This window comes from Helicoverpa zea, chromosome 4 (genome assembly GCF_022581195.2).
Source record: "Helicoverpa zea isolate HzStark_Cry1AcR chromosome 4, ilHelZeax1.1, whole genome shotgun sequence".
Lineage (NCBI taxonomy): Eukaryota > Metazoa > Arthropoda > Insecta > Lepidoptera > Noctuidae > Helicoverpa > Helicoverpa zea.
The window spans coordinates 2,603,282-2,622,913 of NC_061455.1; the positions used below are offsets into that span (position 1 = coordinate 2,603,282).

Consider the following 19,632-nt stretch of genomic DNA (forward strand, 5'->3'; position numbering starts at 1 on the left):
GTGCGATGTGTCGCGTTAGCCGGCGGAATGTTTGGGATTAGGGTTGTCAATGCTCAGAGTCGATACTTTTTATTATCAATTTATTCAATATAAAAATTAAAGTACATAAGCCAATAAAATTATAATAAGTTTTTCAAATAGATACCTATAACGGTACAGCTTGTTATACGACGATATCATTACACGATATATTGTACTTATGCCATGTAGGTATATTATTACACCACAATCACTATAAAAACATTAATGACTAATGACCTAGTAAAGTACTTAAAATGCGGTTATGACGCCATTCACTGAAAGCTATGTTCATGAGCCGTTTATAGGCAGTTAACGGGTAATGGCTAACAAAACAAATGAGTACTGAATGAAAAACCCTTCAACATACGAATAAACAACGAAGTATTATTATATTGGTATTATTTTAGTTTTTGCAATTAGAGTATTTAAGATAAAAGTGAAAGAAAAAGTGTCAAAGTATACGAGCGTTACTCGAACCTTAAGAGCAATTTTTGGCAAAAAAATAATTATCTTTGAGCCAAAATTAATAATCTCACATACATGAAAGCAGATTAACAAACGATGATTATAAATTATCGGATAAACTGAAGACGTCAAAGTATTTTTTAATATTTTTAAGCTTTGTTTTTAATAATTATGAATGTATGGCTGAACGTAGACTATAAAATTAGGTAAACTAGATTGCCACAAATAACACCCGGTACTCAAAATTAATTTAATAAAACCTGTCAAAAATTCTCTCTAACAGCCAGCCCTAACCAGTCGTATTTAATCGGCAGCGCTCTGTGATGCATCTATTCTCTTTAATCTGTGCCATGACTGCTAAACTAGAAGCGAGGACTAATTGTAACGATTCCAGAGCTCGGCGAGATTTCTAATTTATCGCCTAACAATGGAAACTGCCTCTGTTCCCTTGTATAGTTCACGTTTGGGAGTTGCGTACAAATTGGTTAGGACATTATAGGCCTTACTACAAAAACTTTAACCCCTGTTTTACACTTGTCTAAAAAAAATTTGGCTGCAAAATGAACCATATGTCAACGTCATAATTTGACATTTTTTTAGACAAGTCTTAAACTGACGTTTAAAAGTTTTTGTGGTAAGACCATATGTTTTTTGGCGTGTTCTTTAGTTGCTTAGAACTACAGTGAAGTTTTGTGTTGTGAAAAAGCTTGCAATTGCTGCAATTTTTCATCACCTGTATGTGAGGATTATCTAGCTTATAAAACCCTCTATAATTTTTCAATACATACATATCTTATAATAAAATGGTTGTCCTATATTCCACTGAAGTTGGATCCTAAAATTCGCAATGTAAATTGACAGATTTGTCGTACGGAGAACGTTAACAAATGTCTTAAAATCATAAATATTTTGTCTTAGCTTTCTTGGCAAGGGTATATGTCATCTTAAATTATTCATGCATTTTATGAATATTTAATCAAAAGAGATAATAATTTCAAAGACTGTTTCGTATCGAAATCCATGACCTACGATTTGTGTCGTAGGTCAGGGTCACTAGAGAGAACCATTCGCAACAGTAGGTATTTATAAAAGGTTCAACTATTAAATTCATTAAATTAATTTAATTTCCAATAAAAAGTAAATACATTTATTTAAAATACCTATTATAAAACAGAATAATACATTTTTAATTAATTAGCAGTTACGTCCATTACTCAATTAGCGAATTACCGGTGTTACATACCCAAGCCTACATTACTTTCAATGCGGTCCGAAATAATGACTACGTTAATTAACGTATATAATGTATTATATATAACATATTATATATTATAATATTATATTACATATTATAATATTATATATAAAATATTATATATTATATATAACATCAACATTTTGTATCAACCGCTACATGGGAAGTCATTAATTAAATATTTTATTCGTTTTATATTGAAGTTCCGATTATAATATCATTTACTGAAACTATTAGTCGGATATTGTAAACAATTTTATTTAAATCTGTTTAATAGTTTCGGAACCTTTAAGGTACAAACAAAAAATGATTCTACATTATTAGTGTTGAAAATTAGTATCATATTGACACACTAGCATGACTAACCTACTATCAATAAAATGCTTCAATCATTACAAGTCACAATGTTTACACAGTCGCAAAGATTCTTTCGCTGTCCATTGTTTATTTTTTATTTAGTGCGACAGACGGCTTTCATACAAACATGCAGCAATGGAATGCGATTGTCATACAAAGTTTATTTATCCAATGTTGATGCACCCGTCATTGTTTTGGAAGTGTGCTGTTGACGGCTGATGCTCATCTTTTGGTGAGCAAGATGTCATTGTGATTGATATGTTGTAGTAACAAGGGTTTCATTGTTTCAATATAGGGCAATGTACTTCCTTCTTTGACTTGGTCTAGTTTAGGCCAGCGGTTTTACCTGCCTTCTATGGGAATTTCCCTGCGCAACCAAATAAAATGTAGCCTATAGCGTTTCGCAACAAATGGGCTATCGAACACTGAAATTAAGCGTTCAAACAAAGGTACTCTTCTGCTGAGATTAGAATGTATTGAGTAACAGTCTTCGAAAAACTTGCAAGATTACTAGCTAAGAGAATATGACTAGATTACTTGATATGGAACTTTGTGCTGCTTGAAAGCAGTTGGTACCCAACAGTCCATTTGCAATTGCTATCGTGAGATAGCAGAAAACTTGAAAATTAAATTGGAATTAACAGAAATATGAAATTCACCGCAATATTGCTTGTCAAAGGTTAGGAAGTTGATGATGACGACAAAACAATTCTTGGCTACTCATATTACGAAGCTATATCATGTACTAACATTATTGTAACGTACACAGTATTGAAAAGCACCTACGTATTTCAGTAGATAAGTACATGTAATGTATTTCAGTAGGTAAGTACATGTAATGTAACGATTGTGTAATCGAATTCATTGATTACGGATCGCCGTCGATTCGGAACGAGCGAAGACTGCATGCCAAATAATGCAAGTGACGTCACAGTTGAAAGATCAATTAGCAATTCAAATTAATTATCGATATTCAACTGTTGTTCGGAGTTTGCCAGGAGAAAACATTTTCGTTGGGAATGAGGTTTTATTTTTGCTTTTGGGAAATCATCCCGCTGAACTTCTAGGGAATAAAGAAAGGATATTCAGCAGCGTTAAGGTTTAAAGGTACCTACCTAATTATTTTTGTGACATTGTATGGGTTAGTCTTTGTATAGATAGGTCATTTATTGATGCAGTTATAAACTCCTTTAAATCCGGTGGATTAGTTCCCACGATACGGGTGTGATACGACTAGAGGAAGCTAGTAATTTATTCATACTCATATACACTTTGAATCTAGATTTTTTATCGAAAGCAGGGAAAGCTGATTGATATCTCCTTAGAGAATACTTACTATCGAGTTGATCAAAAGAAGCTGTAATCCAATGTTGATTGAGCTTGTCAATTTTTCTACCTTAACAATTTTGCCCTCCCCTGCCACCAAAAAGAACATTTCATGCGTTCAACAATGAAAACCTAATCCTCAATATTCACTCATTCGTCGTTCAATCACTCACTCACTCATTCACCCGCGAAGCGATTTGACGAAAGAATTCAATAAAACACGACCAAACTCATCGTATTACGTTTGACCTGTTCAATCAACGAAGCATTTCTGATCAGAATAAGTATAGTTCGGCCATTCAGAGAATGCGTTCCTGACACGTCGCGATTGAACTGACGACGTAACTACATTCATTGATTATTGATATAATAATGTTGTTTTAATGCTCCTCAATTGTTAAAACGGTAAACAACCAGCAAAAATATTTTTATCGTAACTGCAACGCCATTGCAAAGTTACGTCGTCAGTTCAATCGCGACGTGTCAGGAACGCATTCTCTGAATGGCCGAACTATAATTGAATTTTGGTTTTCCAGACTTTGTGAATTGTTTGAATCCAATTATAAATTCGAAGGTCTGTTTAGTATTGATGATAGTGTGTCTAGGAATGTATAAATTGAGTAGTTGTTAGACTATTGTTTCGGGTGAGTAATGCGTTCTAAATTCTATAGATTGATTTTCAATGTCCAATTTTGAGAGATTTTACTATACTACTTATATTTCTTTACTTTGAAATTCGATCATTGATGAACTATGTAACTTTCCTATGGTCTGTGTATGTCTACGGTCTATGTGACCATTCAAACGCTAATCACACTATGACAAGCAATTCTACTCCGCAATTGTTTGTAACCTTCACCTTTTCTCTTATCATTAGAAGGAAAACATAGGGAGGAAACAATCCAATCCCATACCTACATCCAATTTTACCTGCAGGTGAGCATTATAGACTTATTCGCCTATATTAATCACAGTCTGTCCTAATTTCATCCTCCAAGATTCCTAGAATTATCCATAGATATACAAAGATTACACTGCAGTCTAGACGTGATCAAAATACATGTTAATGACATTTCATGCACTACGCTCTCTGTCATCGTTGATACGGCTCATAGATCTATCAACTGCATCTCAATCACCCACACTTCTAGACTGAGAGTTCAATAGTGATGCCAACTGGGATAGTCTATCCCCGACTTTAGGGTACAGAAGGCGCTCTAAAACCACCTTATAACTGTGTCAAACCACCCTATAAGGCTGTTTTGGGGCGTTTAATGTTCCCATCTTTATCGGTTAAAATGACTACCTCTATATTTATGGAAAAAGTTACGAGTATCAACTAAATTAAGAAAAATACACTTTTGAATACATGGCGATGGTGAAAATGTAGGATTTGACAATTATTTTAAGGGGAAAAGTTTTGAACCAGTTGGCAACATTAGAGTTAAATATAACCGTTACATTTGACAGCGAGTAATTAATGGCCGTCGCTCAACTGATGTTCCTAAGAGGATAATGCAAAAGGAAACAAAACATGTTTATTTCAGCGGCCGAGCTTTGGTTAACAATAGTGTTAATGTGTGATTTGTGTTGCGTTTAGATTAGACTAATGTTACGAGATTCAACTACATAGACGATATTAGTATAGTAGCAATTTTTGGATTAAAGACGATTTTTTGTTAAGAGCTTACTTTGCTTACTGAGTGACTTCTTACGATTAATGTCATTTATGATGTACGAATACCTATGTAGCTGAAATTAGTGATCACTAACGAGTCGCAGACTTTGCAGGTTTTTTTTAAACCTATTTGTCTTGACAAGTACTTCGCCATTAGGCAATTTAGTCAAAAAATAAGGAATAAAAAATAGTAGAGTGGTTTATATTTCAAGTTCGTTTCTAGGCTAGCTTTTACCGTATATGCCAAACATTTAGTTAAGGATGGAGCTGAATTTTCCTTTAGATAAAATAACTATTTAAGTACAACAGAAGTTACTCCTGTAGGTATTATAATAACGTATATTACCTATAATAATGTATATTAAATAAACAGTATTATTCATCATTACTGTCTACAGACATATCAAAGTCTTTAATAAGATCTTAATTAGATTCCTAGAGTCTTTGAATTCTAATGAAATACCTATTTAATTTTATCCTATGTACTTGACTAATAGTCATTTATTTGAAAGTATTATTGCGTATTTTATTTGACGGATTGCATCACTGAGTGCTGTAGGTATATAAAAGATAATAGATCGATACATAGAAAGAGATGCTTTATTAGGTGCACGAAATTAGAAAGCTCTAGTAGTACCTTAAAGTTGAAGTGTATGCGTGTATTCCCCAGGTTCGATTCCCAGGTTGGAAAATCTCATCACTGATTTTATTACAGTCATAAATCTGATCTCTTACATAATGTAAATGTTCTATAACAGGTGTAACATCGAATGCATGAATATTCCATTGCATTATATTACAATCTACAAGAACGCTCAAAGGCACGACTGACATACATTAGAGACAAGGAAAGTCTACAATATTGCTAAGTTATTGTTTAACTCTAATAAGTTATGTAAAACATTAAAAGTAAGAAGTGTAGTAAACCGTAAAATGCTTTGTTTTATTTCGATAATATCTCAAGATTAATTCCGAAGACAGGCCTTGAGACGTTCGATTAGTATTCCAACAAACGAACAGTATTCCAAGAATTTGTGCAAAACTTTACTAAAACATTGTTCTTCAGTTCGCGCCAATATCGTAAATAGTGTTGCGACACAGGTATTGTTATAGTTTCCCACTAGAGGTAATTAACAAGCCGATTACGTTTTGCGGAATTCCCAATCAATTTCAAATATTTCAAGCGCTCAACTCAAATATTTAACTAAACACTAAACGAAAACCAGAAACTCGATAACGAGAAGTCATTACAATTTTCGAAAACATTAATTTTAATTAAAATTAAATTACAACAAGAAAAGAGTTTCAAATGTTAAACAAAACTAATTATTAACCGTCCATTCCAATTTTCTCGGAACGAGACGAAAATAAAGAAAATTAAAAAAATACAAATGTCACTTAATTTCCACGGAGTTATAATATCTTACGTCAGCGGAGACGTATTGTTTTTCAGGCGGCATATCGGTCAATGCCAGACACGCTTTCCGTTTCAAAAGAGGAAAAAAATTGCAGACGACGTACAAAAACTTCAGTGGTTAAGATAGCAGCGTCAGTCATTCATACACTTTGTGTCAAGGATGATCCATCGGAGCATAAAGGCATATGACTTGGCCGACAACAGGCTAACAACACTACAATGCACGTGTACGTAATGAATGGGGGGTTAGAACCGAACCTGGTACGTGGTAGGGGGTTGGGTTCGACGGCGGTAGCCAGTAGGCGGCGCTGATGGGCGGATAGTTGGTGCCGCTGGTCCGAGCCCCCGCCTTGCCGCGTGCGCCGCCCGCCTCGCCGCGCATCCTTAGCACTACACAACACATTCACATCACATGCCGCGCTCACGTCTGCATTCAACCGCGGCCGACACACAACTAAACGCGAACACTATCGGAGGTGCGCGGGCGCCGGCTCTGACGGACGATCACTCATTCCTCGTGGTGTTGTGTCACCTAGACCCCCACCCCCCCCTCGTCCCTCGGTGGCTAATGAGCTCCGTCCTGGCGCGTCATACGGATTTCAATTGCATCGCATCTATTGTGTTCCAAGTTAACATTGTAGAGTCGTAAAGACACCTACGCGAATAATAATCGCGCGATTTATTGGGACAACAGTGTTAACACTGAAAATTGATGTCAATGCCCTTGGTGTTATACAGTTCAAAGACAGAAATGTACATAAATGCAATAATGTAATCCATTAGTGAATCAGTATTCAAATTAAGCGATTCGTTAACGATATTAGGTATCTACGTATACATTACACAAATCATTTTCATACAAAGAAAAACCAATTGAAATACTAATATACCAAACATTACTATTATAATAAAATTAATATACTTACAACAATAGCCATAATTTCAAAATAATTTTATAAATCAATACGTATTATGAGCGGTTACAAATTATATGCAGCTCAAACGCTATATATGAGTCAAGTTTATTTTGTCAGGTGGTCAACACATATTGTAGGTAAATAGATTGCAAGCTATTGCACAATAGGCGCCTAAATATAAGGCAACAAACACACCAGCGTTTTCCATGAACCTATTTTCACGTCCTAAAGTGCCTAACTACGTCTATACAGGAGGAAGAGTTTTTCTTTCACATACTATGTAGATGAAATATAGACAACTATGCAGCTATTCTGACATCTATTAAACTAAACCGGTTCAACCACAGCAATTAACTAAAGAACTCCATTAGCAGTTATACAAATTCTATATTTATACAGCTCACACAAAAAACAAATACAAAGTCCTAACTAAAAATAGAACAAAACAAAGAAGAAATACGTGTTTATAGTTTTACTATAAACACACCCGATCAGCTGATTACATAATGGGCCCGAAAAACAAATCACACGCGATTAAAGGTTCGGTAGACGCCACGATACTCAGAGTATGAGAATGTTTGGTTTTGTTCCCGAGGTGTGAGGTAGCAGAGACGCGCGACTGCGATTGGTGTCGACCCATGGAAATGTACCCTAAGTGGAGGGGATTACGACAAAAAAAAAAAGACATATGCGAGATTATTTACAGATGACACACGAATATCCTATTGCCTTGGTGATGGAAACCCAAAGATGAACCGAAGGAGACCCAACTTAGATGGGCTTTTCACCGATAGATGGAGAGATGCAACCGTAACCAAGCATTGGGCAGAGTGCTAGTAATATCTGGCGGTACTTCTCTAGGAGACAGACTCTTCTTATTAGAATTAGTTTGAAACAATTATTCTTATAATTGTTTATTTGTACAGAAACGCATGGCTATTTATCACCGCGTTTGCTCAAGGCGGGTTGGCTTATCCAGCCTTTTGATGTCCAAGTTTCCTGATGATATTTTCCTTTACCGTTACAGAAGAAGGTGGGGACTTTAAAAACTGTCACGCATTACTTTAAGAAATGCTAAATACGTGTTCCGTATTTTAAAGTGCCCATAGATATGACTAAAGAGGTTTATGTTCGTATAGATTAGGCTTGCTGACTCATAGTTAGGAAAAGGGTAGAGTGTATGTTCAATAAAATCTGAATCATCATTTGGGTTTTAAAACCACAGCACTGTCTAATTTGATAACAAAAATGTAAGATTTTGTAATACTTGTTTTTATCTATTGTCTGTAAATAGAATAGTTTTGTCTATAAATAGCAGTAAACATAATTATCGTGGTCTCTATTTCTGGTGGTTATACTTCTATTTCTTTATAAGTTATAACAGGCATAACTTAAAAATGAATAATAATTTAATAAAATAATGAACTCTATTAAATAAATTAATATGAAGCCACTCATTCGACTATAAAACAATAACCTAGCACCGCAATAAGTACCTAAGTAAGTAATATTCAAGGCTGTACTCAGTTTTTCCTTATTTACTCAATTTGTTTGAGAAACTGCATCGATGCGCGCACGCCTCTTGATCGCACGACTAAAGTATAGCACGCAAATCTATGCGAGAGCTCGTGGCAAAGTCAAAGCCGTATGGATCGATCATAAAGTTAAGCAACGCTTAGCGCGTTCAGTCCGTGGATGGGTGACCATCTTGCCATAACGAGATCTTCAGAGTTTCGGAAGGCACGATAAACTGGTGGGTTCCGGCTCTCATTTGAATTTCTTTGGCAGTCGTTATGGGTAGTCAGAAGCCAGAAAGTGTGAAAACCAGGTTTGCCCTACTGGATTGGGTTGCCCGGGTAACTGGGTTGAAGAGGTCAGATAGGCTGTCGCTCCTTGTAAAACACTCAACTGGCGGTTAGACTGGAAGGCGACCCCAACATAGTTGGGGAAACGCTAGGCAGATGATGACGATAAGCACGCATATCTATTCGTAGATACGATTATATAAATAGAAACTACAAACTATTGTTCTCATACTAGCCGCTTCATTTCGTTTTACTCGCGTTTCATTTGATATTTATTGTTGGACTTAAGATTTATGTGTGAAGTTTTTTATGAAGCTGTAAACATTTTGTTGCTGTCCATACCGAGTGGATTTTATTAGTGGAATATTACAATTTGACCTTTATAATTTATGAGAGTGTATGACTGTCATATTTTTATAGTTTTTGCAAAGTTGGGCTTTCTCATGATAGGACAGTCGCTACTTTTAAAGCACAGGTACCTTCTCAACTCCATCCGGTTAGACTGGAAGCCGCCCCCAACATAGTTGGTAAAAAGGCTCGGGAGATGATGATGAGCTTTCTCAATGATGATAATTTTCAAATAGTCAATATAGGCATAAAATCTGGATAACTAGAAATTTCACATATGTGTATGATTCTACAGTCGTGGTGGCCTAGTGGGTAAAGGACCAACCTCTCAAGTATGAGGGCGCGGGTTCGATCCCAGGTCAGGCTAGTACCAATGCAACTTTTCTAAGTTTGTATGTACTTTCTAAGTATATCTTAAACATCATTGGCTGTGTTTCGGATGGCACGTTAAACTGTAGGTCCCGGCTGTCATTGAACATCCTTGGCAGTCGTTACGGGTAGTCAGAAGCCAGTAAGTCTGACACCAGTCTAGCCAGGGGTATCGGGTTGCCCGGGTAACTGGGTTGAGGAGGTCAGATAGGCAGTCGCTTCTTGTAAAGCACTGGTACTCAGCTGAATCCGGTTAGACTGGAAGCCGACCCCAACATGATTGGGAAAAGGCTCGGAGGATGATGTGTATGAGTCTACAGGTTTTTTTTATCGTCAATTTTGTCAATTTTGTTGAAAAAGTCGTGGTGGCCTAGTGGGCAAAGAACCAACCTCTCGAGTATGAGGGCGCGGGTTCGATTCCAAGTCAGGCAAGTACCAATGCAAGTTTTCTAAGTTTGTATGTACTTTCTAAGTATAGCTTAGACACCAAATGACTGTGTTTCGGATGGCACGTTAAACTGTAGGTCCCGGCTGTCATTGAACATCCTTGACAGTCGTTACGGGTAGTCAGAAGCCAGTAAGTCTGACACCAGTCTAATCAAGGGGTATCGGGTTGCCTGGGTAACTGGGTTGAGGAGGTCAGATAGGCAGTCGCTTCTTGTAAAGCACTGGTACTCAGCTGAATCCGGTTAGACTGGAAGCCGACCCCAACATAGTTGGGAAAAGGCTCGGAGGATGATGTCAATTTTGTCACCACAATACAATAAATCACCACAATGTCCTAGAAACAATGAAATATTGAATAAAAGGTATCGCAGTGCCTAATAAAAGACCGATCTGCGATTTGTTTATGCGCAAGTCAGTCAGTAATGTCAAACAGAATGCTATACACATAAACATACAATCATATACATTGATAGGCAATACGCATAAATATGTAGGCAAGTAATATCACAATGTATCGAACTCACATGTTGCTGTGCAGTAAAATTGTTAAGGCGAAGATACATTATCGCCATCGGTAGATTATAAAAAAAATGAAAAAGTTTTTTTCTAAGTTTTTAATGTTATTTTTAAAGTATAATTTTGTAATATCTTGTTAATTTTATTTGGGTTCGACCTGATAGGAAATGTTTTATTTTTAAATATTGTGTATTTTTTTTTAAATACTTATGAAATTACATGGCGCGGCTAAAAAGAGCGGGTTAACAAAAAATCTGGTACTTTAGCTATCGTGTCAAAGTATTTTTTTTCACTTTTATCAGCTATTTACCAGTTTGCAGATACCTAAAGATAATTATGTACCACGCTTACTGAACATCTTTTACTAAACTATTACCAAAAGCTGTCAAGTTTACCGTTGCGGGTAAAGCAATCTCCTGTATAATCTGTGGTAACATCACGTGACGAGGATAAGCGGTGACAGAGCACGCACGTCTCGTGTCTCTTTCACACATATCAAGTGTAACTCTATAGTGCGTTTGTCTTCCAGTGAAATGTATGTTGACATATTGTCGTATGTTTAGTTGAGCAATCATGTTTTAAGTTTCGAACAAATCGTGCTGTGTTTGTTGTTTTTTTAAATAAATAAAAAGATTTAAGAAAAAATAAAATATCTACTAGAAGGTATGAGCTTCATATTATGTTGTAAAATAATAATATTGTTCTTTTAAATATTGTCAAGACTCAAGAGTATTAAGTATCAAAGGAGTATATAGAAAGGGTTTAGAATTTTATATAAAAAAAATAACGAGTATCTTGATCCTCATTCCCCAAATGTTAGTAAACAAAATAAACAAATATGTTTTCAAAATATTACAAGATAACTTTCGTATCATCGTGCAGTGTGACCCAGCCCTAACGCAAGTAGGTGTGCAACTGTTGAATCAATTTGTCATACGTTCCGTATGCAGTCCTTGAGACTAGCCTTATCGATGTTTAGCGAAACACCAAAGTCAACACTATGTACTTGACGGTTATAGAAGGTCTAGGATTGTTAACACTTCGTTTTTTTTTGTTACCAAGGTAGCTGTAAAACATTTTTTTCTAATAATAAACATGTCTCTAGTTATAAAGAATGTTACTTGAGATGACGGCAGATAGAAGATTATGGAAAAAGAAAAAATGCTGCGCGGACTCCAAATCAAATTGGGATAAGAACAGAACGACGATGATATTACATAATATGTCTTCCAAGTTAACTCTTTAAAATAAATGAATTAAAATTATAATTCAGTTAGCTAAGGATGAGTTGCACCATTAAACTATAACGATGACCATGAAATTGTCACCCATTGGTCAAATCGCCGAAAATGGTTGGGTTATCGTTACAGTTTGCAACTCACCGTAAGTTGGTTTAGTTAAGTCAACTTAAAAAATAATAGATAAGAAGCGTATTTTTTTTTGTATCTAAGTTATTAATTGATGAACCGGAAAACTGCACAATGCACGATTCTAGTGGGATTGTTTGTCCGTATAGGTTTGTATGTTTGTTTTATGTCTGACTTCGAAGTGACCTTGTCTAAACACCTAATCTATCATAAACATAGGATGGATGCACAATCTATTATCTTAGCTCGAAGGTCGTTTCCTAACGTTCTATTATAAAATATTATAGTTAAGGTTTACACTGGTAATATAATATTTTGCAGACTTCTTTTTTAGCACACTTTTTAATTTACTTTGAGAGTTGAGGTTGGTATTGTGAGTAAAATTATTTAAAAATTTGAGTCAACTTTTCAGATTTTTTTCGGAAGTCTGTTATTATTATTTTGCAAAATATTTTGAACGTTTTGAAAAATGATTAATTTAACCTGCAAATGAAATTAAACTGTATGCTCCTATCGTTAAGGTTCAAAATGACTTACCATTTCTGTTTTCACTGTCAGCCGGCTTCATCTGAATAGGGTGGTGCATCTGTTGGACAAGAGAAACAAAACATTAGTATTCAGAAAGTTAAATTAATCAACGAAGTAATGGAAGGACTTAAAGGACTCAAAGGTGCGTGCGTACCCTTTATTTACCTAAGCATTTTATATTTGCAACATGTCAACTTTCGTTAATCTCTATGAAAGATTTTGATAGGTGTGACAAAGAATGTTTCGTTTAAAACCATCGTCAAATTAATGAATCTCCCATAATACTGAAATCATATCTCCTACAGCAAAAACTGTCATCTTCCACAATTTTAAACATAAACATATAAAATCATATGGAATTGTTGGGTGTCAATGCATCGGCGATAGAGCACAAACAATGTTAACCCCGTTAGAATGATTAACAGCATATTGGCCGACGACATTAATTCGGCTTTGCACACTGTTAACAATAAATATAGTTGCAGAAAGTCCACTTTACCCAGACTACTAAACTCGATCAAAATCATTTCTCTTTCCAGTATTTTTTTATCTTCTGTAAAAGTCACTACCTACTGGAAAAATTGAATAAAAAAAGGTACTGAAAATATTGCAATGATCACGATAGTTAATCATGATCTGCCAAGCCCTTTCCTAACTATTTTGGGGTCGGCTTCCAGTCTAAACATATGCAGTGTTTAATATAGAACGATTGCAATTGACCTTCTTAACCTACCCGTGCTAGCCGATACCATTTGGTATGACTGGCTCAGATAATGAATGCAGCCCAAAAAACTAACATAAAATTCGTAAGGTAGTTGCTCAATAATTGAGAATAACTCGAAAAATGAATTTATTGAACTGACATCTGAGCACAACAACTACCAAACAGAGAAGAAAGAGAGAACAACTAAAGAATATAAGCAGACATTTCTTCTCTTAACATGCATTAAAGAAATCATGTCCCTAATTGAGCAGCGATTAACTTTTTAATGACTAAGAAGCAGTGAGCCTTCTGTACACCCCATACAATGCACACAAACAAATTATTTATATGTTAGGTGTGCAAACAATCCCGAACTATTTTAATTATTCGTAAACATTGGTCGAGCGCACATCACGACGCGTTGTTCTGTCACTCTATTGTTGTTACAATTGCATCTGTGTGAGTAAGTACATGTGTTATGCTGTATGCGTGGGTGTCGATGCAAGTGGACTGTTGTGTTTGGTAACTAGAAATTACAGTTTGTATCAAATAACTTTGCGATTTTGAGCTACTTGATTCCTTGTGAATTTTTTCACACAGTTCGAGAAGCTTTACTTATCCGAAGTTGGTTGCTATAAGACTTCCCAAGGAGTCCAAAAAATTAAGCACACTACACTGTTGTGCATGAATGAGATATCAAATAGATAACTTGGATGCACCGTAAGTAATACAAAACCTAATTAAATTGCAATAGACAGCTGTGGGAAGTGTGCTTGTGCATCACAACATCGCTTCTTCTTTCCAGCTTTTAATACGAGGAAGTAGTGAAAGGGGGTACGAATTTCCCCAGGAAAAATATTGACTTGAAAAAATGCTTATCAACTAGCCAGCACTTTTTCAAGTCAATATTTTTCTTGGTTAAATTCGTACTCCCTTACCGTACCCGTATCCGTAACCCTGGTATACCAAGGGCTCCAGCAAAGTCAAAGTTAAAATCGTTTATTACTACCTAGGCTAGTTATAATAAACGATTTTACCAGGGTCGCGGTAACTCTTTCGCACATTCCCAGGTAGACCTTATCACCCAAAGAAATGTATCTAGTACAGCAACCTTTACCAAACGTTTGCACGTTGAACTCTACGGATGGTAACCTATAGACAGGCGCTCGACGGATGCGGTACAAAAATAAAACGAATCGTTTATTTTGACTCGTGATTTAGTATCGATCAATGCAAGTGATTTGATGGGGCTACGATCAATCTTTATTTATGTGGTTATCAAGAAATCGGAAGTCTTATTTTACAAATAGACACAGCCTATAAACCCTGAAAGCAAATATAGTGCTAGTATGTATTTGAGACAAATTCAGTACTGTTTACGACCTGATTTAATTTGTCAGTCTTAGGAGAAGGTTTCAAGTAGGTACATTATTGAAGTAAACAGTTGTTTTTGCTTATATGTTACTGAAAACAACGCAGCCATAGTAAACACACATACACACATACAGACACACATACACATCGTAATAGCCCCGCCCAGAGGCGCCGAAAGAAAACCAACCAAGTGCCATCAATCAGCGATCAGTCTATTTATACAGCGACATGCATCGCACTCTTGTTATTGAGTAATGAACCGAGAATTGGCACCTACACCACTCAAACTTTCCATTCGTTTAATAAGAACACATTTTTTCAAACGTACATAAAAGTATCTGAAATCATTAATTTCAATTACTCTTTAGAATTAAGAATGAATGGGGAGTCAATCAATTACTCAGTCAAAATGTTAAAGCTTGTTGCTTGAATCAAAGACTAAAGATTGATGGAATAGAGCCGGCAAAATAACATGTCGATATTTTTTTAAAGCTTGTTTGAAAAAAGTTTTTATTCACACCTAACTTTAGATTCTTCATAGTAAAAATGGTTTAGATTTCGTCAACTTCATTGCATTCTAGGCACCATCCTATATGACATTAGCGCATCTAATGCTCATATAATATTCAATACATTCATTCATATTGCGAAGATTAAGTTAAGGAATACTGGCCATTACCTCTATCAATCGCAAAAACAATTCCTAATTCAAATATTCTCACTAACCACGTAATGGCAATGTAACACGTTCCGATGCGCGCGCGCCAATCGACGCGTCAAACGACTCATCGATCAGATCGAAGTAGCGTGTAATGAACCGTGAAACTAGACAGATTTAAATGTAGCCAGTGTTATTGGTTACTAATCTGTGAAAGTTTTACTTTTGTCTACTTTATGAAAAGAATAATTAAGCCAACGATTTGCCTTGAATGATTGAATGTTACACTAAAAAGGGTGTTTTTTAAAAACAAGAAGAAAGGAATCTATAGATATATCATATTATAGTTCGGCCATTCAGAGAATGCGTTCCTGACACGTCGCGATTGAACTGACGACGTAACTTTGCAATGGCGTTGCAGTTACGATAAAAATATTTTTGCTGGTTGTTTACCGTTTTAACAATTGAGGAGCATTAAAACAACATTATTATATCAATAATCAATGAATGTAGTTACGTCGTCAGTTCAATCGCGACGTGTCAGGAACGCATTCTCTGAATGGCCGAACTATAATAAAGAGGAAATATTGTTTTGTTTGTTTGTACTCTAAAGGCTCCAAAACTACCCGATCGATTTGAAAAACTATTACACTGTTGGAAAGCTACAGTCCTCCCGAGTACCATAGGCTGTATTTAATAAGGGTATGGACAGAAGTTCCCATGGGGAGCTGGTGTAACCACGGGAAAACGGCTAGTATAAAATATGGAGGAAAGTTTTAAACAAAACGAAATGTCTTATTTGCCATCACAAATTTTTCTAATCTCTACCCTTAATTAATGACTTAAGAGCTTATGACCTAAATAAAGTCATTAATTTTGCCCTAAGATCCCATTTAGTACAATTAATGGGTATATAATTATGTTGTATCAACTTAGATGGCCGAGGGCGCTCTGACATCGACCCTTATCTAATTACCTTTTAGCGAACATCAATCAAGACATAACATGTATAATTTACCTAGAATATTGAACTATCTTACATAGGATAATACCAGTGAAGTGTAATTAAAGGTACCTGTGTACCTATGTGTGTGTATCTTATATAAAATAAATACTCCCGACATAATTCTAGGAAAAACATATTATTGATCGCAACCTGATGTGTACTAAGTACTGCACATTTTCATAATAAATCGAAATAAAATGTATTTACTCGTATTCGTCATTCTCTGAACTTTCAAAGGATTCGATATTATAGTTCGGCCATTCAGAGAATGCGTTCCTGACACGTCGCGATTGAACTGACGACGTAACTTTGCAATGGCGTTGCAGTTACGATAAAAATATTTTTGCTGGTTGTTTACCGTTTTAACAATTGAGGAGCATTAAAACAACATTATTATATCAATAATCAATGAATGTTATAATTTTGTGCCAAACTGAGTGTCAAATAACTTGGTAAACAATATTTTTCTAAATCTATACTGCGCTATTACAAGGTTATGTCAGCGGTTTATATTTTGTAGTGCTGTGCTAAAAATAACAGGCAAGTATCGTAATCTGTTCTTATACAGTTATAATATAAAATAATACGTTTTGATTTTCTTTTTAAGAATTGGAAAATAATGGACTATAAGACTTAATTATAACGTTTATGAAATATAAAAATAAAACTATGACCAAACCGCATTTTTATACTTAGATTAAAAATGGTAACCCCAAATGGCGTTATGGGCCGCCATTTTGTGACGCTAAAACAGTCGTCCGTTGTCGTTTCGTGCGCATAGACCACGTTTTTCAAGTGTTTTCGATCTGTTTTTATTTGATTACCCGGCTTTTGTTAGACCGAGATATCAGGATTGATTCTGTTATTGATAATAATATAATTATACATGTAGGCGAAGATGATGATGAAGACACCACCTCCTCAAGCAAATCGGAGTCTGATTAATATTCTGTTCGCACATTCAATTCAATGTACTTGTAACAAAGAATAAATAAAACAATTTTATTATATGAATATTACCTTTTTTTGGTTTCCACTTAAATAACTAAAATATAAAACAAATGATTCCGCCAATTTAAAACGAAAATAATCTTAAAATAATGCGGCGGTTCATTTTGAAGGAACGGTAACGAACTCAGTGTTATGTTGTGCCCATCACTAGTCGTGACTAACTGATAGGTGTCAGGAACGCATTCTCTGAACGGCCGAAGTATAAAAAAAAAATACTTAAGCGGATCCGATTCCCAATATTCCTTGAAATTTTAAAATTCTTTTTATGATTTTCAGAATTGAGTACAAAATGAAATACCCGAATAAAATACGTAGGTACAGACGTAGAAATAAAAGCTCTCGCCTACTTTTTGTCGTTTGTATTCGCACAAAAAAGGCTTATGTATACAAAAAGCATAGCATCGCTCGGTCGGACGTGCCCAGAAGGCAGGCCGCATTGCCAACGAAAAGGAACAAAAACTACTAGTGTGACAGCAACATGAATATTAAAATAACTCGAAAGCATCAATTTTTAGCTCAACACGCGCTCTATACAGCTTTTGAAAGGTTTAGTGGCGATTGAGGGCAAGTTAGGCTAAATATCCACGTGTTTCTTGAATCTGGAATAGGATACAATTGGAAACTAGGGGACAGTCGCACCAAGTGACAGTTTAGCAAATAGAAAGGATCACTTATGTGAGAGAGAAGCAAATATTTATTTATGTAATGCTTCTTGCATATAATGCACAATGGCGAACTTACAGTCCTGGGCGTTCTCATACGGTCTACCTTTGGGTGGTGGGAAGAAAGCATTATAATAAAATTACTGTATAAATATAGATAGAGAAAGGGGCAATGAATATCTGAACAATACTAAAATTTCACCTCAACAAATCTATGAAAGCAACATTAATCCAATAAAATAGTCCTATCAAACTTTTCCAATATGCGTACAATGGACCAAAGTTCACGAAAAGCAATTACAAAATAACTATTGACACTGGAATCGTCCTAGATTTAAGGTATAGGTCACAGTTCTCGTAGACCCATCGCAGGTTTATTGCCATTTGCTTCCATTCAATATAAATTCCCGATAGACGCGAGAGCCATCTGCTTATAGGGCTGACTCAAATCTCGATCAAGATTTTTTCTTCGATCAAGATTTTTGTTAAAAATGTAGGTCTTTGTTTGACCGATCGCAGAAGCCCCCAACCCAACCCAAGGTGGGTTGCACATATCTAATGATTAACTAAACCAAAACCAGCCCTGAAATTACAACACTGGTACTCTTGCCACCAATTGTTCAAATTGGCAATTTGGACATGGTACAACCCACCCTCAGTGGGTACTATGGTAGTCACTGGTCAGAATGTTCGAGAATGTCCAAGAATGTTCATAACAACCAGAGAGATTGACTAACCGCTGTTAATAAGGAAACTCTTATCGCCTACACGCATTTTAATCAATTAATCAATTTCTGCAGATCGGGGCCAGACATGTAGTCTTGTAATTTGCATCGTGCAAATTGAGTCAGCGAGATCAAACTTTAGTGCCACATATTTACCTACTTGCTGTTCCCAGCGGTTCCTAATTCCCGTACTTATTATTAGTATTAAACTAAATGTAACCTACGTCCTTTCTCAGGCCCTGGGCTATATTATGTGTAGCCAGTTTCTTTTACAATCGAGATGGATGGTCACTATAAAAAAAAATTGTAATTTCAAAAAATAATGTTCTTTTTAAAAGACAAACCTACAGCCCATTTTTTTTTTAATATTTGACCTGAATCATCCTATACCTACTGTTTTTGGATTTAAACCCTAGAACATTATTAAGGTAATGACTTATTTACGAAGAAATGTAGCATTCCTATATTCTCTAAGATATTGCACTGAGTGTCGCTCTTAACAATGCGCAAGAGTCACAGCTGATGCTCGTACGTCCTCTCCCATTTAATTAGTTGAGTCATTTGATTTAAACTAGACACGCTGTAGTGTTATGAAGATGTACGCTGCTATTAAAATAACTCCTATGAGTAAAGCACTATTCTAGATGTCAACGTTTGTCAACTGAAGCAAGAGTATC

The 19,632-nt window shown here is 35.6% G+C and overlaps 1 protein-coding gene across 6 annotated transcripts in view; it reads right to left on the minus strand.

Annotated features, from left to right (window-relative positions):
• The window catches only part of LOC124629504 (CUGBP Elav-like family member 1), a 292,193-nt gene that overhangs the window by 69,445 nt on the left and 203,116 nt on the right, over window positions 1–19,632 (minus strand). For all 6 annotated transcript variants that reach the window (XM_047162894.1, XM_047162896.1, XM_047162895.1 and 3 more), the window contains one exon: window positions 12,826–12,874. In XM_047162894.1, coding sequence (XP_047018850.1) covers window positions 12,826–12,874 — 49 coding nt within the window. The remainder of the gene's footprint in view (window positions 1–12,825; window positions 12,875–19,632) is intronic.